We start from the raw sequence: 23,862 nt of genomic DNA on the forward strand, positions 1-23,862 counted from the left end.
ATTCCCGCTCGCGGTTGCTGTGCAGCATCTTTTTAGTGGCGGGTGTTTGACCCTCAACGCTAATTGCAGAGGTTCACGGTTCAAGCCCAGTGGGCGCCCTGATTAATACTGTGGAAGTGTTTCCGTGACAACCTTAAAATGCACCTCAAGCGAAGTCGCGTAGATTCAAACAACCGGGAAATCTATGCTCTTGATGGACCATCATGGAGGGACAAAATTAACAATGGAACTCAGCATTTTGAGGTCGAGCAAAGAGAGTTGATAGCCAGGAAAAGAGCGCGCCTGGATGCACCGCCATGGGAGGTGCCGTATTATAAACATGGATGTGACCATGACGATCTTCCTGAAATCGTTGGGACGAGCAGCGACGATATATTTCCACAAAACCAGATATCACCGGCTCCGGGAAGACGCCTCATTCTCACAATCTCACCGGGAAGCGCTGCGTTGAAATGCCGGCTTGGTCACTAATCTTGCCGTCTCAACACGGTATCGGTACTCGCAAGGCCGGAGCGGCGGCGCAGAGACCGGTGCGGCATGAACCCGGCGAACCGAGTTGAGCCATGGAAAAAGTCGGTGGGCAAGGGATTATACAAATTGTTCGAGCGCAGCCTCCCCTCCCCCCCCATCAATCACGACAAGCCAGGGTGAGGTAGTCAACCAAATGGCATTCGGAAGGCCATCATCCAGCGGTGGCTTGATAACACTGGTCAACACACTTCTTCTGGCATAAGGTATTCTAAAGGTTTTAAGGTAATTTGGGGTGCCGATTCCAGATCTGGCATCGGTTTTTGTCTATCACATCAGGTTTTTGAGATATCAAATATTGCATTTTCAATAAAAACTGCAGAAGAAAAATATTAAATAAATGTGGATATCTACATAAAATTATATTATAAACACACTATCCTAAAAATACAGCACCACATTTTAACACTAAAGCAGTCACCGACTCGCAAAAACTTGCAATCATAAGTGACAGTGACAGTTAATTTCGGGTAAAATCAATGAAAATGGGGTATGCCGATAGCATAAAAATGAGATGTGATAGAGCAAATCTGACATCAGATTTGGAATCAGCACCCTGAAATGAGTCTAAAACAGCTGCAAAAGTCCAGGCCAGAAAAAAATGTTTTTTTGTTGTTGACCAGTGTAATGGCAAAACCGTTACATTGCACTACGATGATCCGTACAGCCTTAAGTCACGTCACAGCGAGAATGTAAACATTGCAAGCAAGATTTATTAACATAGGCAGTGAGCACTTTTGATTTGCGCTGTACATATTACGTATTCTTTTGTACAAAAACATACAAAGGTTTGTTTGATAAATCCCGAGCGTAGCTTCGGAGCTGACGTTTCTCACACATCTGTAAAATCTCCATTGTTAAGAGGTCCGGTGCTTTAACATTAGTGGCAGCATAAAAATTTGTTTAAATAAGTTCATAGCGCACATCTCCACGAATGGCACCGCAAATTTAAAAACACAATCAAAACGTGCATAATACTCAAGTCAACGCAACAAAATAAGCTTGTTTTAATGCCGGATTAATCAAGTGTTGGATCTAAAAACTCCAGTGGTTATTTTCTCAATCGAATCAAGCGATTTACTCTTTTGACAACTATTTGACGGTTGTGCTACATGGTTCGCTGGAGCGCGTTCGGGTCAAGCCGCACATCGAGAGGATCTTCAGGGACGCGGTTGCCGCAGCAAAACGTCAGACATCATGCCGAACAACAAACACAGCGCGTGCCAAGCGATTTTTTCTTCTCCTCGATTATCCAGCAACACTCTGGAAAACATGGCAGCCAGTGGACACGTTTCTACAATCGCAGGTTCATGAATTTACCCTTCATGCAACCGGGCACACAGGTGGGCCCCCCCGTGCAAGGAATTGAAATGAGGCCTGCCCCCCCCCCCCCCCGCTCCGTCCAATTTCTCTGGGGGCCCATCCGGCCTGTGGGTCCCAGCGTAGCAGCACCGCTAGCTACACAACGCGCTTGTGATGTCACGCCACCGTAGCCTCAGGTCTCGGAGCCAAAGAGGGGGGCCCGCCCCTCGTGGTACGGGTGGTTTTCCACTAGATTTGAAGCTTTCGTGACTGCAAGGATTCACTCTTAGGTTTTTCGGTAAAGTCACGTAGGTAAAAAATGAAATTAAAATTTATAAGTTAATTTTATTATGATTATTTTATTTTTATTCATTTTAATTTCATTTTTCAAGCCAGCACCAAAGCGTCATACGCTGGGGGGAGGAGGGGGCTTCGCAAGACGCATGCAATCTGGTCTGGGGCCAAGCAGGGCCAGATGCGGGGGGGGGGGTTAAAAACTCTCCATTGTACACTGTTATTCAGCCCACAGCAGAGGTCGCAACCGGGTACCCGATACCCGTACCCTACCCGATACCCAACTACCCGTACCCGGCCGGGTACGGGTACGGGTAGCCGTTTGCGACCCTGGTGTGGCCGGGTACGGGTAAGGAATCAAAACCCGTTTGCGACCTCTGGCCCACGGACTGACGCAATGTCCGTTCAGACAGTCCCGACGTAGGCGGCACGGCTCGTGTTTTACGGTGGCAAACAGAGCCGCGAGTTCTCGCGTCTTCCCTTCAGCAGCCACAAGACGGCACGGGGCGCGGTGATGAGAGCGCGAAGATTGGGACAGGCGGCGCCAGGAACAACAAACATCGGTCAGCACCGCGACACGGCAGCTACTCAACGTCGAATTAAATAACGTAAGCGACAATAAATTAAAAAGGTTTTACAAAACGAAAAACACTGTCGGAATCATCACTGGATCGGTCTCCAAACCTCCCCTTCCTTGGTGCAGCCTGAAATGATTATTTTTCTTCTTATAATTCGCGTAAGATAGCAATAATATACAACTTCCAAGCCTTTGTAAAATCAATGCTGGATGAAGACCTCCCTACGCCGCGTCAGCTGAGGTGGTTGCTTGATCATACTTCACCACGCTGGTTTGTGCGGGGGTGGGGGGAGCGGGGAGTAAGCCGAGGCCTGGTGACGTTAGCCGTGGCCGGAAATCCAACTGCGGCTCACCGAGTTCGTCGCGCGGTTTGATAACCCACCGGCCGACTGCTCTTCCCAAGTTATTTTTTGGTGCAAGGTGAAAAACTAAAATACTAAACAAGGAATTGGCCCAACGTTACAATAGTAAGACCCCCCTCTTGAAATTCATGAGACTCACTCGAGGCTTTCCTGAACACACTGGAAACGACTCCAATAAAATGTGGTAACTTCCAGATGCCCCACTGATTTATAATGCAACTCGGAGACTTCCCAACATGCGGCTGAATATTTTGGATGCGATGGCTCCAGCCCGGTCTTACAGGGGGAGAGAGTTAGAAGATTTAATAACTTAGTCCGAGGCCAGGCCAAATATTTAACCTTTCGCTACCAAAAAAAAGACTCAACTTTAAATCGCCAATGGACAAGAATTATGCAATAGCCCATCCGTCAAATTAATTTGCAAACACCTGTGGTACTGAATTCAGCCGTGGCCCGAACTGCGTTGAGATTGGTGGGAGAGACGCGCAGAGACTTTATAAATACAATGTTTTGTTTTTCTCGATAATGTCAATGTGTCTACAATAAAATTCTGGGACAACAAACTCACAACTCCTCAAAAAACGCTTCTCTTGAAGCTCACTTCGTCTGTCACACGGGAGGGCTTCGATGAGCCAAATGATTGTGCGTGCGACACACGTACACGGCGTGCACATGGACACGCGTGCACACGGACAGTTCATGTCGGACGGGGGTACAGGTCCTGGGAGTCGTTTGACCAGACTTCACTATGCTGGTCAGTGTGTGCCGCAGGCAGTGGGGGGATCGGGAGGGGAGCATAGAAGTACGGTATAAATATGGATTCTGCTGGTACTGCCCTCTCATGCCAACCACCCGCACACGTAGTCCTGCATCCACACGGGGCGACCTGGCGCGCACGTTGGTACACACCACGGCAAACGCAATTGATCAATCGTGTTCGCGGGGAGATGAATGCGGTTGGAGGCGGTCGGCGGCTCACCGCCGTCATCGCGCGTCACGGACACGTAGCCGGCACCGCCGAGGATCCTGGGCTCTAGTTCGGGCTTCAAGACGGAGACGTCGCGGAGAGCCGATGGTCTCAGCCCGGTTACCGACACAAACACAAACACATTTATACACGCGCACCGCGGTTTGGTTTTCACTTATTTTGGCGTATTTCCAGATATTACGAGGATTCACGGCATTTCCGGTTTGCCGCGTGACAAACACGTCCGGGGCAGAGCGTGCGAGTAGGCGCACCGACGCAGGCGTGGATACGACGAAATGTCAAGGGGACCTTCAGAAGTAGTTCGGCGACGTTTTTTTCTCCTCCACCGCGAGACCTCTGAGCGGTCGCCGCATCCATCTGACGACGCCGCGACGGCAAAGGGCGGGGTACACGTTCGGTGAAAATTATCGTAAAAAAAAAGAATGCGTGGTGAAGGAAAAAAACACACAAACACGAGCTGCGCACCGACAATTTAAAGTCCGCTCGCCGTCGTTAGCGCGGCCGTACACGCGTGCGCGTGTGTGCCTGTGTGTGTTGACGAGAGTGGCATGAGAACGCGAGGTTCACGATCGCGTCTCTCTCTACTCCGCCGGGCCCGGCCTTCCCGCCCAGCCCCCCGGCGCCGCCGGCGCCTCCGCTAGCCGAGCCGGCTCAGACCTCAGTCACGATGCCGACTGAGAAGAAGCCACTCCGCCGATCCCCTCCTGGGCACCAGTGTCTCTGCACACGCAGAATCACCCGACGTTTAACAATCATAATGATTGTTTCAAATCGTACTCGCTCCCGAGTTGAGGTCAATAAATCAATCTGTACTTCATTGCCAATGTCGCCCTCAATAAAGTAAGGCGTCGGTGCATGTTGCAATGGAATGGCACCGGGGGAGCAAGAGGAATGAAAAAAAATACCCGTCACGACCTCAGCGGCTTAACACTGACTGAGCAGAGCAAAATTGAAACCGCGCAGCAACCAATAGCGCAATAAAGGTAAGTAAATAATGAGTAAAGAAACGGTGCTTATTTTACATTTAATATTTTTTTTTTTACAGAGAGAACGACTCTGCGGTCCTCTACGTATCGAGTTGTTTTCAGCCATTTAATGAGTGCCGATGCATGTAAAGGAGGAAACCGGAGCGCCCAGAGAAAAAACGCAACGCTCTATCCCTAAAAATTATCCCTAAGAGGTTTGTCACGTAAACAAAACGTGGCAATTCGTTACTAGTTCAGCACGCCGGTGTGTTGGAGAGCAAATCCACAACATTCACAATTCGAGTACGACGTTTCGCCGGTAATTACAACCGGCATCATCAGGCGACAGCCAGAGTATTTAAGACCGACACAGATGGAAACAGATGGAACTTCGTCCAAATTTGCTCATCTGTCGTCTCCGTGCAAGCAACGATATGGCACCTTGGAATTTCATCCAGCAGTAGATTCACAAAGGGGCTGATCGTCGGCTCCCGCGCTACAACATTCCATCAAACTCTCGCACGAGAGCCGATCTCATCGCTCCATCTCCGCGGCGCGCGTCCCTCCCTCCCGGGCACATATGCCGTTCCCTTCCAACACGACTACGAACGTCATTCGTACGCCGATTAACGCCGACGAATCATTTACCACGGCTCCCGACGGCGAGGCGGCTCGCTAATCGCCGACACTCACCTGCATCGACTTTGTCCACGCGCCGGATTCACTTCACCGCTCCCAGCGGGCCGACCTGCGCCGGCTTAGCCGTGCCGGCCGACCCCGCCGGCCGGCGCGCGCTGCACGCGGCGAGGTTCGGCCTGGGCTTGGCGAAGCGCGCCCTCCTGGCCGGCGGCGTCACGTCGGCGCCGCCCTTCTTGGCATCGCCGGCGCTCCGAGTCGGCTGCGGTCGCGCCGAATCGGACCGTCCGTCGTCGTCGGCAGCCGGCGCCTCGGTCGAACCGGGCGGCGCCGGCGAGACGACGGGGTCGGCCGATTCTGCGACCGGCGCCTCGTCTTTGCCGGTGCCGCGGCCCAACTCAAGGGTCAGTTCGTCGGAGTCGCTCGCGGGTTCTCTCGACGGGACGTCTGAAGCTTCCGGCGGGCCCGGCGTGGTGTCCGCGGCGTGCCGTTTCGCCGGGGGGCCGTCTGCCACGTCGGAACGAGGCCTCCTGGGCCGCGGTACCGTGCCTGCATCGCCGGCGATCGCGGTTGCCGGCAGTTGCACCGGATCGGCCTGGCCACCGTCGTCAACCGCGACCCCAGAGCCGGCCGCCTCAGTTAAAACTGACACCGGCACGGTTGGAACCGTTGGTTCGGCCGGCTCGGCGACCGAACCCCCCTCCTCTTCGACGGTGTCGAGGCCCGACTCGGGGGTCAGGAGGTCGCCGCTCGCGCCGCTCGGGGCCTCCCTCGGCAAGACGTCCGGTGTTTCCGGCGAGCCCGGCGCGGCCTCGGCGGCGGCGGCGAGAGGCCACTCGGGGCTCGGCGCGCCCACTGGTGCTGCCCACGAGGTCATGTGACCATCCGAGATGGTGGGTGCCGCCCCCTCCCAGTCGCCGGGCGGAACGCCGCCGCCCTCCATCGCCGCGCTGCGCACAGCGACAACAACGAGCCCGCCGCCGTTACGATGGGGGTCAAAAAACAAGATGGCGCGCCGCGGCGTCGCAACGGTGGTGGACGCATGGCGGTCGTCGGTTCTGCGCATGTCCGTTTGTAAAGCAGCAAAAGTGTTAAATTACCCTCCGTTTAAAAGCAAAGGAGTTGTCGCTTTGGACAGGTCTCAGCGATCGATACGAGTGGCGCCTACTCACGAGAGCTGCACGTGACGCAAAAACAAAAAGCGCGCAAAGCCGTCACCTCTTCGCGTTGTTCGTCTCCGTGGAGGTTTCCTGGCCCTCCTGATCGTCCGCCACCGCGGCGAGCGAGAGGTGCTCAACCTCCGGTGCCGCCCCCGCGGCGTCACCACCGTCCCCCCCGGCCAGCTGGAACGCTGCGTCAGTCTCCCCGCCCTCGCACATCATGAAGCAAAGCATTGTGGGAGCGCTGCCACCCCCGTCGCCCTCCTGCGAGGACACGTAGGCGTCCTGCATGCTCCCGAAGCCCGCCTGCTCCATCATCTCGTACACGAACGCTTCTGCGGTTGACAGCAGCGCGTGGGGGGAGGAAGAGTGTTTCGTTTATTAGTGAGGACATTTACGCGTTTAAGGAGGTGAGATTCTTGCACATATGCGATTCATCACAATGTAGACAAGAATAAATTATATTAAGGTACGATGATCGGTGTCATCGACACAAACGCACGACATTGTACGGATTACACACGATCGCACACGCAACACTTTGAGGTCACCAATGCAATGCAGAACTCACCATTAACCCTCAAGTGTTCGTCGTCAGTCTAGAAAGAGAAAAAGAACACAAACAAAAAGCATGTCAATAGATCAACCACGTTTCATTCGTGGTGTTCCTTGCTGGCGTTTCGTCAATTTGAATGACAGCCGCTTTGGTTCACTGATGCGTGGTGGTTAGGTCATCCAGGCTCAAGCCTGCTTAGCTCGTTTCTAAATGCGGAGAGAAAAACTGGAGGACCCGGAGAAAAATCCACGCGACTGTGGCGAGAACATGCAAACTCCCAAATAGACAGCAGACATCAGGGTCGGGATTGAACCCACAACCTCTTGCATACCAGGCAAGGTAATTAACATCTCATAGCCACCGTGGGCCAGTTGTCAATTCAACAAGTCCCTGACAGCAGCACGACCACTACTAGAGAATTTCATTCACACCGGACAATCGTTGCGAGAGTCACCGTGACCCCAAGCACGGCCAGCGCCGATGCATTAACGATCTCAACCGCGGTTGGTCGACGTTGATAACAAACAAAATTAAACAGAATTAATAATTGTTTTTTTACCCTTTTATCTGGCAACAAAACTGACACCTTTTTTTTACAAGGAGTCATGTTTGCATAGACCACAATACCTGCAGTCATAATGCAAACAAAAAACATAACTCTGATAATGTATGCACTGTCCTTGAAGTTGATTGGTCCACACCCTAGACAGCTTTCCTTAGAGCCTAGTCTCACATGGTGTTGGACCAGATGACGCCAAAAGGTGCACGACTGCAGGTATTGTGGTCTATGCAAGCATGACTCCTTGTAAAAAAGGTGTCAGTTTTGTTGCCACATAAAAGGGAAAAAAAACAATTATCATATTTTTCTACTGGCAAATGAGGTTCCAATGGTGTAAACAGAATTGCTTTTTGCGTTTAGTTTGTTGTCCTTACCCAGCACCGCCGATTATCACGGTTGGCTACGTACGAAGTTCAACAGACATGCAAATCCCTCAGGCGTGGGACTCACGATCACGACGCTGCAGTTCTGCTCGACGTGCAGACCGCACGCGTCGCTGCCGGGGTCAACGGACTCCTCCTCCACCGCCGCCTCCTCCTCCTCCAGACCATCGTCGTCATCGGCGACCACCATCTCTTCCACGCACGTCACTACCAGCTCCTCCAGCATCGCGTCGCCTTCCGACAGCTCCACCTGCTGTCGGAGGTCCGTCGTCGTGCCAACGGATTGAGAGAGAACGCTTCGTCAGCAGCTCACGCGTGGGCTGCTGCCGCCCCCCCCCACCCCGCCCCCCCGCATCGGTTTATTGGATGCTGCCGAGCACGCGATGCTATTGGCCGTCTCGGGAACGGTGCGGAGTAATCGCCGGTTCCATCGGCGCCTCGGGATTCGTTTTACATTCGTGTGAGCCACAATGTCAAGTCGCAAATGATGACCGTCGTCATCGGCGTCAATCGCGATCATCGTTACCATTGTCGCCGCTACCATTGTCCTTCGTCATCGTCGTCGCCGCCACCATCAACGCGATCACCTCGACGCTCTTCATCAACTGCTCACGCAAACATTTCTGCCGCGATTTTTTTCCCCAATTAAACCGTCCGCGAGTGTCCGCTTCATGTCGCCACCGATTCACTTCGGCCAGAGCGACCGGCTTCTGCCCACTTCGCCCACACGCAGCATTTCTCCGTTCACCCCCCCCCCCGCCCCGCCCAGCCATACCTCCTCCATGTGCTCCGTGAGCGGCTGCGGCTCGGGGGAGCGCAGGCACACCGGCACGAACGCTGGCGCGCAGCTCATGTGCTCCGGCCTCACGGGGGGTGCCGGCGTCGCCGCCGCCGCCGCAAGACAGCTGGCGCGGTGGCGCCGCTCGCTGGCGCGGTCCCCCCCACCCCGCCCCTCCTCCTCCTCCTCGGGAGGGAGCACGGCACGCAGAGTCACCAGGCCCCCCCGGCCGCGAGTTGCCAGCACCGTCGCCTTGTCCTGCCGAGGAGAGGCACGCGTCACTGTGGCTGCGCGGGTGGCGAGATGTTAACTACCTCGCCTGGTATACAGGAGGTCGTGGGTTTCGATGCTGAATCTGATGTATATTTTTCTCTGGGCACACTTGTGCAAGCCAACACATTCACACTGTATTGGAGAAGTGGATATCAGGGGTGTCACAGTGGCAAGATCTTAACTACCTCGCCTAGTATGCAGGAGGTCGTGGGTTCGATCCTGATCCAGACTCCTGTATATTTGGAATTTCCCTCCACGTATAGATATGCGTTTAGAGCATTTGGCTGCTGCTATGAACTGCACATGAAAAGCCGCTTCGTTGAGCTATCGTGGCCAGGTCGCTTAGTGGGCAAAACCTACTAAAATAAAAACGGCTTAGTTTAGTGACCCAAAAAGATATTTTAGTGAGAAATTAATCCCCCCTCCACCCCCGACTCCGCTGACGCGACGGTCCGGCCGATGGCCGTCGCCGCCCCTCACCGTCGCGTCCCGACGAGGAGGCCTCATCGGCGGCAGCGGCGGCTTCCGTGCACACGTGCTAGGCCTCGGCTTGGGCCTCACTGGGGCCGCGGGGTCTTGGGCCTCGCGTCGCCGCGGCCGCTTGGCCGCCCCCCCCCCTTCCTTGACCGGCGTGTCGCCGCCGGGTCCCGCCGAGCCGGTGCTGTAGAACGCCGTGGGCTTGGGCCTGCGCCCGGACCTGTGCGCAGGCGGTCGAACCGACGCTTGCGTCACGCGGGCGCGGAATCGCGCAGCCGACACCGTGGCCATTGCCGACACGTTACCGTCACCAACACCAAAACCGTCACAAAAACCGTCACAAAAACCGTCACCAAAACCGTCACAAAAACCGTCACAAAAACCGTCACCAAAACCGTCACAAACACCGTCACCAAAACCGTCACAAACACCGTCACCAAAACCGTCACAAACACCGGCACAAAAACCGTCACAAACACCGTCACAAACACCGTCACCACGTTTTTAGTTTAATTTTCTTGGCAGTTTTTCACCATGCCTGACCATGAGTTTTTTATATTTCTTGTTCTCAATCACGAAGCCTCGTATCAGAGAAAGGCCAAGGCCACCGTGTCTACTTTGTGGGGAGCTCTCCACACGACTCCAGCTGTGTTGTTTCCTGCGTTGCGCGCTGCTCCAAGTGAACCGTTCGTCGCGTGTCAATTCTCTACCCACAACTCCCTGCTGCCTGCATCTTGAAACAAAAAAAATCGTTTTACCCCAATTTCATCTCAATTGCGCTATCATCGTCACGTCAAGAGACCACTCGGAATGCTCGCGGAGCAGTGCGACCCTCCGTGTTAGACAACGACCCACAGAGGCGGATATCACAGACCTACCTCCGAATTCCGGTGACCTGCGGTTCACACAGCAGAGGGCAGCACTTTCCCAGCTGCCCTACCACAACATCTGCTGTTGCCTGACATTCAGAGTAATATTTTCTGTTCACAGGAGTTGGAATTTAACCGAATTAAGAAAATAAACAAACTTAAACGCGACGTTTTATATACTGGTGACAGGGCCGAGACCACCAAATCACACAACCTTGAGAACCCAGTTTAATGACAGGCAGCTGTGACCTGAGTTTGAACCCAGGATCTCAGCGGTGCCGGCCCAATGCCCTGACCCTCTCTGAGCCACCTGGCCCACCACCCCATGCACAACATTTCTTGTCGTTTTAACCGACGACGCTCGCTCGCCAGAACCTCACCTCGTCGGGTGACTCAACATCCTCTCTTTGACACGCTCAAAATCTTCTTCGTCGTCGATGTCTTCGTCACCCCCACTGCGCTCGTCTCGGCGTTCTGCCGATTCCACCACCAACTCGGGGGACGGTTCTGGCGCCGGGGCGCCCGCATCCGCGCCCGTGCCGGCGCCGGCGCCGCGAGCGATTTCGCAGCCCAGCGACAGCAGCAGCTCCGCCTCCTCCAGGCCACTGGGCGCGGGGGGGGGCGGCGGGGGCTCGGGGACCGCCGTGGACCCTCCGGTTCCTGGAGTCGCCGTTCCGGTCGGCGTCTCGGTTCCCGTTTGAGTTTCGGTGACGGTTCTGGTCCCGGTTCGGATTTCCGTTCCGATTCCGTTTTGGGTGGCAGCCGACGCTCCGATCGCTCTCTCCGTCGCGCTCTGGGCGGCGGTTCTGGCTCGGGTTTCGGTGGCCGCCGCTCCGGTCCCGCTCTCGCCGCCGCTCTCGCTCCAGCAGTCGGCGTCGCCGTCGTCGCTGTCCGCGTCGCTCCTGCGTCGCCCCGTCTCTGTCGCAGGACCGGCGGACGCGGCGTGAGGACGACGACGACGAGACTTAAGAACGCCACGACATTCACAGGAAATACAAACGACATCGGGAGAAACCCCAGGGGACGAGACAGAGGGGATAAAAAAGAGAGGCAGACCCACCCCTCCCTTCTCCACGCGGTGCTGAAACACCGCACGGAGGTGTTATGGCGGCGGTTCGAGCCCAGCGGCCGTCCTGGTTAATACCGCGGACGTTAAAAATACGCGCCGAGTCTACGTCACAGAGGGCGTTAAAGATCCCACGACGTCCGTGGGCAAAGCCACATTCGTCCCCCCGCCACCCACCCCACCCCCGGTGATGAGAAACAAACGCCCACTCTTTCCTGGCTGGCGCCGCGTTCTTCACCAAGTGCCTCACGGGGGCAGCTGCCGCCGGTGGGCCCCACCCCCGGCTTGCGGGGCGGAGGCGCGGCGGTGAAACGGAAAGAAGCGACGGCGGTGGTGGCGCGGTGAAACAGCCCCTCCGGGAACCGCCCCTCTCCTGGACATCTGTGAGAAAGAGCTTCGTAGCTCATCGGATTGCTCGAGCCATAAATGAAAACATCGCACGCTCACTCTTTGGGTGGTACTTGCGCCGCCGCCTGCCCTTGGAGTCGGGCGCCCGATTGAGCGCCTCCGTCTTCTGCCGCTCGAACTCCTGCAGCAGCGTCTCGAAGCACGACACGTCCAGCGGCAACTTGTTGCCTGCAACACGGAAACAAATCAAAACAACGGACAAAAGATATGCCCGCTGCTGGACGAAGGATTTCCCCAAGCCATCGCAGTTTCCCGACGGTGCTAGCGACACGATTCCAAGCGTGCTTACGTGCGCGGCACCCGTCAGCTTTTCAAGTTCAAGTTCATTTATTACAAAAAATATCTTAAAGTGAACATGTGACTAAGTGGAAACAGAAAATCCAAGAAAAGACAGCAAAATATTGCAGAAAAAAACACCGTACACCAACGCTGTGTGCAAAAATCCCAGTGGGATGCAAGTCAAACAACAACACGTTGAAAACGTCGGACGAAATGTCACGACGCCAAGGTCCGTGCTTCCGCTCAAGGACCGTTTTTTTTATCATCCCAATTCGTTTTTGTTGTCCGTCTCGTGTGTACGCTGCCCTCTCTCGCCGCTTGTCCGCGGTTTCCTCCTCGTACCTCCGACTCGTTCTCTGGCTCCGTCGGGAGCGAGCGAATGGCGAGCGGCGCGCGTTGCAACTTTGACGTTTTTGTGTTCCTCTGCCGATGATGACACCCCGGAAAAAGGTGGATAACTGCTCCGGAGTTTGATTCGTGAAAACAAAAATGCTGGTGGGTAACATCTGTCTGGAGAGCCAATAGGGCCGATGTTCGGACGTTTGATGTTTGATCGCAGCCACGTGGAGATCCGATGTGCACGTCATGCCGGAGCCCGAGCAAGTAACGAGGGACTCACGGAAAGCCTGGTCGATCTTGCGGGGATTGCACCGCTCCTCGCGCTTGAACTTGTTCTGCGGGAAGAGAGGACGTCCGATGAACGTGCTTTGCGGATTCACACACACAAAGACAAAGGTCCCCCCCCCCCGTGTAGCCTTTAACAGACTGTTGGGGCAAGTGCTGTTAGCGAGCACCTATGAAGGCCGCGACGACACACGAGGGAGTGGGGTGGCCAGCAACAATGGCCGGCCGTCTTTATCTCCCCCAGTGGCGATGTTTACTACACACCGCACCAGGTACTCATTTAAGGCTGAGTCGACCTAGGGGAGGCTTCAGATAATCTTCACTGGTGTTAGCCTTGAGCAGGAATCGAACTCGGGTCACCGGGTTCGGAGTGCAGCGCGCTAACCGCTGCGCCACCGCTCCTCACGAACGCGCACACACACGTGCACACATGCACACGCACACACGCGCACGCACGCACACACGCGCACACACGCACACACACACGCGCGCACACACACGCGCGCACACACGCACACGCACGGGCGAGCAAGCGGGGGCAACGCTGAAGTGAGTTTGTGTAACCGTGCAAACCCTGACGCCACCTTGATGTCGACGCGCGAGCGGTTGGGGAAGAGCTGTCCGATCATGGAGAAGTCCATGCCGACCATGCTGATGGCCAGGAAAAACAGCTCGGTCTCTGCACAACCAACAACAACAACAACCACAACAACCACAACGTGATCAGGAACAGAAGATGCACGTACGACCACGTGCGTGTGTGTGTGTTGGTACCTACCCATAGGGAGCGATAGTGTTGAGTCTACGGGCAGTGTTGAGTCTATGGGTAGTGTTGAGTCTATGGTGGAGTATTAGTCTATGGGTAGTGTTGAGTCTTTGGGCAGTGTTGAGTCTATGGTGCAGTGTTGAGTCTATTGGTAGTGTTGAGTCTATGGGCAGTGTTGAGTCTATGGGTAGTGTTTAGTCTATGGGCAGTGTTGAGTCTATGGGCAGTGTTGAGTCTACGGGCAGTGTTGAGTCTATGGGTAGTGTTGAGTCTATGGGCAGTGTTGAGTCTATGGGTAGTGTTGAGTCTATGGGTAGTGTTGAGTCTATGGGTAGTGTTGAGTCTATGGGTAGTGTTGATTTTATGGGTAGTGTTGAGTCTACGGGCAGTGTTGAGTCTATGGGCAGTGTTGAGTCTACGGGTAGTGTTGAGTCTACGGGCAGTGTTGAGTCTACGGGCAGTGTTGAGTCTACGGGCAGTGTTGAGTCTATGGGTAGTGTTGAGTCTATGGGCAGTGTTGAGTCTATGGGTAGTGTTGAGTCTATGGGTAGTGTTGAGTCTATGGGTAGTGTTGAGTGTATGGGTAGTGTTGAGTCTATGGGTAGTGTTGGTCTATGGGTAGTGTTAGTCTATGTGCAGTGTTGAGTCTACGGGTAGTGTTGAGTCTACGGGCAGTGTTGAATCTATGGGTAGTGTTGAGTCTACGGGCAGTGTTGAGTCTACGGGTAGTGTTGAGTCTATGGGCAGTGTTGAGTCTATGGGTAGTGTTGGTCTATGGGTAGTGTTAGTCTATGTGCAGTATGTATTACGTTGAACTTCTTTCGCACCGTACGTAGCCAACCGTGCTAATTGGTGGTGCGAGTCCCCGCTGCCCTGTGTAAACATCGCCACTGGGGAGACAAAGGCGACAGCACTTGCCCCAGCAGTCTGTGAAGGGGGGATCTTTGTGTTTGTGAGTGTGTGTGTGCGCGTCACCGTTACCTAGGAGGCCCCACTGCTTGGCGTGGTAGCTCTTGCGGAAGCTCGAGTAGGTGGTGTGGGAGCCGTACTCGTGGATGGGGTCGCAGTCCGACACGGGGGGCAGCCCCTCCGTGCGCGACACCTCCACCATCAGGCTGCCGCAACACACAAAGGCGAGCGATGTTAGCGAGCGACACCTATGAAGGCCCGCACGGCAAACGAGGCGGTGGTTGGCCAGCACCTTGCCCGGGGAGGCGCAAGACCAGTTCGCTTGTCACCGATTTTGGCCGTGAGTGGAAATTTAACTCTGGTTACTCGGTTCGTAGCGCGGTGCGCTAAGCCGCGACGCTGCAGCTCTCCACACACACAACAAACGCACAGGCCCATCCTTCCTTGTGCCAGTGCTTAACCGCAGCAAGTTGTCCAGGGAGGCAGTTGGCCTCGACTGACGGGGTCACAATGACGACCGAGGAGAGAGACCGACCACTGCTCAGAGGTCGCAACCGGGTACCCGATACCCGTACCCTACCCGATACCCGGCTACCCGTACCCAGCCGGGTACGGGTACCCGTTTGCGACCCTGGTGCGGCCGGGTACGGGTAGGCCGTGAGTCACCGGTGAGTAACCGTTTGTCACTCATTTCGGGTAGGGTACGGGAAGCGTATCCGTACCCGTACCCGGCCGGATACGGGTCGCTTCTGAAAACGAGCTTCATAGCTCAGTGGGCCTTACCTAGTAAAATAAAAAAAAATTACTTTATAGAGTGAGCTCGAGTTTACTTGGACAAGCGGGTGGCCTGTTGGGCGACTTGGTGGGTAAGAAATTGTGCAAAATCGGGGTGAGCAGATGTCATGGCAGGTGAGCAAACGATTGGATGAGGGGCATAAGCAGGCGAGCAGGTGAGCAAGCAGGCAAACGGACGGACGGGTAGGCGAGCGGACGAGCAGACAGGCGGACCGCTCACTTGCCTGTCCTCGTTGAGCACGATGGAGCCGTCCTCGGCGACCCTGACCTGCGGCACGAGCAGCGACTGCGCGTCGCCCGCGGGGCTTAGCGACGGCGCAGCCGCCGCCGCCGGAGAGACGTCCGCTGGCGAGTCGCTCGACGCCGGCGCGCACGGGGTGGACGGGACAGACGCGTTCGAGGCAGCGGCGGCGGCGGCGTCGGACGGAGGAGCAGGGACGCCGGCGGCGGGAGCGGCAGCGGGGCTCGGGGAAGGAGCCGGATCGTTCGAACAATCCGGGGGTGGCAGCGGCGGCAGCGGGGAGGTGGGGCCGTCAGGAGGGGTCAGCTCGAGGGAGCCGCCGCTGCCGCCGTCGCCGTGAGCCGCCGACCGATCGCCCTTGGGGTACTTGTCGAAGCGCTTTTCCGGCAGCAGCTTCCCATCCTCCGACTTGAGACGGCTGAGAGCGAAGCGCAGACGGGAGAATGGTGAGCGGGGATAGGAGGGGGGGGGGGTGGGTGTGGTTTAAACCTGGGCTTAATTTCAGCCGGGTCAGTGACCACAGAAAGTATTTCCGCACCCGGCACACGACATCCTAATTTGGCTACAGCTGTGGCTACTACGAGTCACGTGCAGCCTACTCCAAGTCTACCAGCGACCCAGATACATATTCATTGACAAGTTAAGCCTTGATTAAAACCAGTTGTCTGATGGCGCACCGATTAGTCAACGAAAGTATGATCTTACGCTCGTCGTGTAGGCTTGAAATCGCTAGCGAGAGAATCGATTGCATTGGACCTGTACACACGTTGTATGTAATCGGCTCGCGTGACCCCAGCAGCCGCTGTACTGATGCCAACTAAGAGTGTGGCCGCAAACCGAGAATAGTGGAGGTGAACCAAGGTCGCGACCACCAGCGAACGGGGCAAAGGCCAAGGAGTAGAACACAAACGCAAGTTAACACTAACACGCAGATCTGAGCAGCCAATGTTATGTACAGGCTAGTATACTCAAACTATAAAACTAGTAAACCATTTTTATTTGACCAAGTAAGGCCCACTGAGCTGTATAGGTCTTTTTCATGAACAACCTGGCCACAAAGTGGCTTATCGCGTGGCAATTTATAGCAGCCAAATACCGGAGGACCCAGAGAAAATCCACACAACCACGGGGAGAACACACAAACTCCAAATATGCAGGTGTCAGAGTCGGGATCGAACCCACGACCTCCTGTATAACAGGCGAGGTAGTTAATACTTGCCACCGTGGCAGTCATAATGAATAATGCGTACGGTGTTAATCCTTGGCGCAGATAATTAGCAATACAATTAGAATATGTTATGGTTAATAACTAGTTTACATCACATTGATAATTCCTGTGATGTCATGACACCAATTTCAGAGGCCGGGTCAGGTGACACAGTTATTCTGACTTCCTGTATCTTTCCCCGAAGAAGCTCGGTACAGTTTCCAGCGAAACGTCGTTGGTATCTCTTCGCGAAATTCCATTGTGAGAATTGTTCTTCCAACTTAGCGGAGGAGGTGAAAACGGCAATAACCGGCGCGTCACATGCTTTCACGCCACGTTTGCCTGTATAGGGAGGTTGGGGGGGGAACTTATTCCTTACCGCACACGAAATTTTGCCCGAATCGCCGCATGGCCTCGCCTCCCAACGATCAATAACCGATGCACAAATGCGAGTGTGCTCCATACTCCTTTGCGAAGCGTGGGGTTGCTTTACTCACAGCATGGGGTTGTTTCTGGGCACCCAGTAGAGCAGGTCCTTCATCGTCATCTGCGAGCGGTCGGGGGCCGACTGGTGCTGCTCCCACGTGCGCCACGCCAGCTTGCGGGCAGCCTGCCCTCCACCACACGACACAAAGAGAAAAAGATCCCCACCCTGTTAGCGAGTAGCACCTACATCACCTACATGAAGGCCGGCCACCACGCACGGCCATCCGTTGACTCACCGGGTACTCACAACAACAACTGCCATTGCACCACTAAGTGGCGGTGACGTCACCACGGCGCTTGTGCCAGGCAATGTGCACTATAAGGCCGCCACGTGAAGTGTCGAATGCCCGCTGGCAGGTCACGGGGCATACCCAGGTGCCATGGGTTGATTGCCTGAGATGACCGGCCGATGCACCAACTCCCTGTGTTTTAGCCGCCCGGCGCTCCGCTCGTTGTTCCGAAACTTGACATGGCATAACTACTGCTGATGTCACTTTCAATAGGCCCCTCTATCCACTTTATCCACACAAGGGGGCACATCTTTTACATGTCCTGCCATGAGCGTTTATTGTATGTGAATCAAACAAACATTTTAAGCCTCACAGCCAGAATTTTACCAAATTAAGTGCACAGCTAAATGCAGAACCTGCACCTCCGATAAACACAGGTTGGCTACTACAGTGGGACAGAAGTTCAAGACACATACGTACAACAACATTTAATGTGATAATTGGTTTTTTACCCTTCTATCTGGCAACAAAACTGACACCTTTTTTACAAGGAGTCATGTTTGCATAGACCACAATACCTGCAGTCATAATGCAAACAAAAAACATAACTCTGATAATGTATGCACTGTCCTTGAAGTTGATTGGTCCACACCCGAGACAACTTTCCTTAGAGCCTAATCTCACATGGGTTGGACCAGATGACGCCAAAAGGTTCCAATGGGGGAACATTTAATGTGATGGATTTATTGTTCAGTCATTGGTGATGAGGCTGAGACCATCAACTCACCACAAGTAAGAACCCGGTTTAATCACAACTCAGTCTAAGGCTATCTATGCGAGTCTACGAGTCTAAGGTTCTTTATGTTAGTCTACGCATCTATGCGAGTCTGTGGGTTCGTATGTGAACCTATGGGTTTCTATATGGGGTCTCCATCCTTAGTGTTTTCACGGTACCTTCTTAGCCTCGGTCTTCTCAGCCAGCTCCCGAGCTGTCTTTTGCACCGTACGCGACGACTTTTTAAAGTTGGGCCTTGGTTGGGTCCTGCCAGCATTGGTCCCGCTCGCCCCTCCTCCGCCTCCCCCACCACCACCGGCACCACCGGCGGTCCCAGGCCGTGCCGAGCCATCTCGCGCGGTCACCACCGCCGTCCCGGAGTCGTCGTCGTAGTCGTCGTCGTCATCGGCTCCCGCCGGTGCGGCCTTCACCGACAATGCCGGCGGCTTCAGCAGGCTCTTCTTCAGCGACGCTAGCAGCTTCTTTGAAATCTCACTCCTGCTCGGCTCCGCAGGCCTGCCCGGCAAAGCTGCGGTGCTCCCGGGAGCTCCGGAAACCTCTGCTGATTGCGCTACCGGTGGCGTTTCGGCATCGGCTCCGATAGTAGCAGCACACTTCACTGCCCCGCTTGCCGGTTCCTGAGCGCTCACTCCAAGCTGTGCTAAAGTTACCGGGCCAGGAGTTTCACTATCCGTCACACGCCAGTCAGGCACCATTGGTGACCTTTCATATACCTCCTGTGCATGGTCCACCGCCTCCACTGCATCCGCACCCGAGGGGCCAACCGGTGAATATTGCGTCTCGCCGGTAGGCGGTTTGACGGGCAATGCCGGCGACACTTCACCGGATGCCTCACTGGTCGACAACCCCCACGGGTCACGAGGTCCTTCGACGGTGGCTGCGGCGGTGAGCTTGCTGGCGGTCCCATTCTCGGCAGGAAGCGAGGCCGGTGGTTTCTTGGCAGGACCGGCTGGAACAGGAGCGTGAGCGGCTGCCCGGGTGCGAGGGATGATCGGCGCGGCGGACAGGCGCTTACGGCGAGACTGCGGCAGCAGCTTTCCAGCGTCCGGTCTTGAGGGGGTGGCGGCGGCGGCAGCGGTGGCGGGAGCACGGGCGCTGTCAAAACAAAGGCATGAGATCGGAGCCACCCCCAGCTTCACACACCCGCAGGTTTAGTACGATCTAATAATTTCCACGTCCGACGCAGCGTGGAGCTTTCATCAAGCGGTGGATTCACCAAGGCCATAGATTATTTGTAGTATTACCCAGGAAACCAATGATGGAGTTTTAAAATATTATTTTTGAGGGTCCTGCTTTGGGATGATTGACCAATTCCATTCATTTATGTACAGGGTGCTTCAAGTTTTGTTTAACACTTATATAGGATTAACGTCTTTAATGGAAAACGGATAATACACTGTAACATGATAACAAATGTAATGTTAATAGCTTCAAAAAGTCTAATAGAGTCTCCACTTGTTCGCCATCATTGCCAACACATGCCTGGAATCTTCTCCCGGTGGTCTGCAGAAGCCTGGAGGCACATCTCGTGATATTGTTTAAAATTCTCGGAAGTGTTAACATTTTTTCCAAGCATCGTGTGTCATTCAGACACTGTCTTTCCGACAGACCTGTTCTTCACCTGAGGACGGCTGCTTGCGTTGTGGCCGAAACGTCGCGAGAATTATTTAATGTTTTATTTTTATTATTTTATTATTTCCCTTCTACGTGACTTTACCGAAAGAACCAAGAAGATGAATCCCTGCAGTCACGAAAGCTTTAAATCGAAATCTTAAAATATTGTTTTTGAGGAGGGACCTGCTTTGGTATGATTGACCAATTCCATTCATTTATGTACAGAGTGCTTCAAGTTTTAACACTTATACGGGACTAACGCTTATAATGGAAAAAGAACGGATAATACACTGTAACATGATAACAAATGTAATGCTAATAGCTTCAAAAAGTCCTAAAGAGTCTCCACTTGTTCGCCATCATTGCCAACACATGCCTGGAATCTTCTCCCGGTGGTCTCCAGAAGCCTGGAGGCACATCTCGTGATATTGTTTAAAAATTCTCGGAAGTGTTAACATTTTTTTTAAGCATCGTGTGTGTATATATATATGTGTACACCCATGAGATGAAAAAAGCCTTACATGCCAGAAAGGGCGAACACACACACACATCCGCAAAATTAGACCACAACCTAACTGCTGCACTGCATCATCACCCACGAATTGCAAGAATCCCCCCCCCCTGCCCATGACAGCCGTAGCAACTTGTTACCTCAAGAGCCACCAGCCAACCACCTCAGGCCAGCTGAACTTCACACGAGCGGAGGGTGATGTGACTAGAACCAGTGCCGGATTATCCTAGTCGCAAAAGTAGCTACACATGTAGCTACGGGCCCCGCACTTTAAAGGGCCCCGCGCTAAATGCTTTCAAGCTATCAATTCCGGTTCAGTGATTCTGCACTTGCTCTATTACTATAGTACTATACTGCCTTCAACTTTTATGAACGACTGGGTGTTTAAGGTTCGCGATTTGTCTATTATCTGGCTGTATATCAAATGAAAAAATACAATAACTTTACTGTGCAAGTAAAAATTTTGTATTTTAATGTTTAAGTGTTTTTATTTAGGGCCCCTTTATAATCGGGCACTGGCTAGAACCACGCCTTTGTCTCCCCAGTGACAATGTGTATACGACGCAACATCAGGGAACGACGCAACGAACGCCAGTGTCGACCTCTGCAAACTCGCACACCTGCGGTGGTGGCGCGCAGAAGCAGCAGCAGCAATCGACAACGTTGTGGCTTCTTCGAAGGCATCAGCAGATGAAGAAAGCAAATTGGAGTCAGGGCCCGGGCGCATTGGCTCATCTCCTGCCGTGGCGTGCTGCTGCGAGCGTGCAGCACTGCACGCAGCAGTAGATGATGCAGCAGCAGTAGTTGTAGGAGTAATTGCAGAAATAGTTTCAGTAAGAAGAGAAATAGCAACAGGTGGAGCAGTAACGGTATGAGCAGATGGCGGAGAATGTGCGGCAGGATTAGATGCAGCTGAATGTGCAAGGTCTGCAGAAGGAACTGCAGCACCAGTAGCAGCAAGAGTCGGAGGTACAGCAACAATCGAAGGGCTGGAATGTGGAGTGACAGAAGTGAGTGGGGCAGCTGAAGTAACAACGTCTGCATCGGTATCAACAGATGCAGCAGGCGTTGCAACTACATCAGCAGCAGCAGCGTTGTCATCTGCAGACGCAACGAGATTATCAGCACCCAGAGGAATCAAGACATCAGGAGCAACAGCTGCAGCAGTGGAAGCAACAAGACCAGAACTAGCAGCAGCGGTAGAGGCACCAGCTTCAGCAATAGGTGCAACTGAAGAAGCAGTGGTAGAAGTAGAAGAAACAGGAGCAGCAGGAGAAGCAATCAGTTTAGTAGGAGCAACAGCAGCAGCAGGAGTCGCAGTGGCCGGAGCAGCAGCAGCAGCCTCCTCCGGTAGCCGGCGTTCGGAGTCTGTCTCGACAGTCCGGCTTGGTGGTGTCCGTGACGTGGCGGCTTGAGTCTCTGGAGCTGCCGGCGTCGCCTCGGGAGCTTCCCCGGCTACCTCGGCTCCCTCGGCTTTCTGTCCCCCGCGGTCCCGGCTGCCTGACTCGACGATGCCGGCTCCCGCCCGGCCCGTGCTGGGACGAACGTTCGGCTTCACGCTGATTCTGGCGCGGCGAAGCATGGCGGATGGTATATTGTGTAGCTGTGTGAGAGTACACGTGTATGTAGGTGTGTGTGTCTAGGTGTGTGAGTACACGTGTATGTAGGTGTGTGTGTCTAGGTGTGTGAGTACACGTGTGTAGGTGTGTGTCTGGGTATATTGTGTAGCTGTGTGAGAGTACACGTGTATGTAGGTGTGTGTGTCTAGGTGTGTGAGTACAAGTGTGTAGGTGTGTGTCTGGGTATATTGTGTAGGTGTGTGAGAGTACACGTGTGTGTAGGTGTGTCGAGGTGTGTGTGTCTAGATGTGTGAGTACAGGTGTATGTAGGTGTGTGTGTCTAGGTGTGTGAGTACACGTGTGTAGGTGTGTCTGGGTATATTGTGTAGGTGTGTGAGAGAATACGTGTGTGGGTGTGTGTGTCTAGGTGTGCGAGTACACGTGTATGTAGGTATGTGTGTCTAGGTGTGTAAGTACACGTGTGTGTGTCTGGGTATATTGTGCGAGTACACGTGTGTCCCGGTATACGTATTGTGTAGGTGTATGAGAGTACACGTGTGTTTGTAGGTGTATGGACGCGTATGTTCGGGTGTACAACTGTGTGGAGGTGTCTGTGCGTGTCTATGAAAGAAGTGTTTGTATGATTGTGTCGTTATGCGTGTAGTTATTTATGACTGTACCGTAATAGCATTTGTATTCGTGTCTACGTGTATGTACACTATACTTTAAACGTATATGTACGTGCACATAGTTGTGGAGCTATTAAAGTGTATATGTGTCCATGTATATATTTCCGTATGTATGAGACCGACAGCTTTCGTGAGCGTCCAACGACCCCCCCCCCCCCCCCCCGAGGTGCGGGTCCCGGGTCCCCGCGGCTCGCCGGTCTCACATGACCGCGGGCAGGCTGCTCAGGAAACACGTAAGGCTCCGACGAGGCCTACCCGTATGAACACTCCAAATAAGGCTCAAACAACTCAAACGAGAGTCCCTTTGAGACGCGACGCCGACGACTCGCTCGTACCGACACTAGTTGCCGCCGATCGAGTTTAGTTTTTGTTCGCGTGTAATTGTTGTTACATTAAAAGCATTTTTGCACGAGAAAGCGTACGGGGAGTTACGCGGCAGGCTTAAGTAATGTGGGCCGCCATCCCACAATATCGCGCGGTACCTTCCCCCGCCCACATGCCCCGCCCATCACCGCCGCAACCAATGGGAGGTCGGCGTTGACGCGTGACGACATCACCGCGATTAGCATATAAGAGACTCGTCGACTTACGAACGTTCGACTTAAGAACGAATAGATCCGTCCCGTATGTTTCAGATTTGAAGCTTTCGTGGCTGCAAGGGTGGGGCTGGGTGCGGAGGGGCTGGTCACCCCGTGGTGCCCTTATAAAACTCAACGTTTAACCTACTCACGCCGGCTTGTGCCCGCCCTCACAGTCGGGCATATTTGCGGAATACACCACGCCGCCGTTGACCCTGGCCATTGACCGAGCAACCCAACGTTCCTACCGGCTCCCTCCGCAGGAATGTGTTTCCATTATTGTTAGCATATTCTCGTTAATTGCGAATATATTCTCGTTAAGAACTGCTAGTTGTGTTCTAGATTGTCGTCCTTCCCCCGCACCTCCGATTCGCACGGTTGGCTACGTACGGTGCGA

At 54.1% G+C, this 23,862-nt stretch overlaps 1 protein-coding gene and 1 long non-coding RNA gene across 2 annotated transcripts in view; one reads left to right on the forward strand and one right to left on the reverse strand.

Annotated features, from left to right (window-relative positions):
- Positions 1-1,219: 1,219 nt before the first annotated feature.
- On the reverse strand, positions 1,220-23,346 carry LOC133343002 (uncharacterized). Its single transcript, XM_061552463.1, has 16 exons — positions 21,260-23,346; positions 18,673-19,609; positions 17,500-17,612; positions 15,779-16,213; positions 14,832-14,965; positions 13,669-13,763; positions 13,080-13,134; positions 12,221-12,349; positions 11,088-11,625; positions 9,842-10,058; positions 9,086-9,346; positions 8,378-8,563; positions 7,384-7,411; positions 6,871-7,147; positions 5,710-6,602; positions 1,220-4,771 (listed from the first exon to the last, which is right to left on the reverse strand). Exons 1-15 carry the CDS (start codon positions 22,219-22,221, stop codon positions 5,738-5,740), a joined length of 5,232 nt encoding a protein of 1,743 aa, XP_061408447.1. The 5' UTR covers positions 22,222-23,346; the 3' UTR covers positions 1,220-4,771; positions 5,710-5,737.
- Positions 22,432-23,862, forward strand: part of LOC133361321 (uncharacterized) — a 329,555-nt gene continuing 328,124 nt past the window's right edge. The window contains exons 1-2 of the long non-coding RNA XR_009757355.1: positions 22,432-22,482; positions 22,565-22,587. This is a non-coding gene — a long non-coding RNA (uncharacterized LOC133361321). The remainder of the gene's footprint in view (positions 22,483-22,564; positions 22,588-23,862) is intronic.

The sequence above is a fragment of the Lethenteron reissneri genome, chromosome 1 (genome assembly GCF_015708825.2).
Source record: "Lethenteron reissneri isolate LAM-NWPU_2019-01 chromosome 1, ASM1570882v1, whole genome shotgun sequence".
Classification (NCBI taxonomy): Eukaryota; Metazoa; Chordata; class Hyperoartia; order Petromyzontiformes; family Petromyzontidae; genus Lethenteron; species Lethenteron reissneri.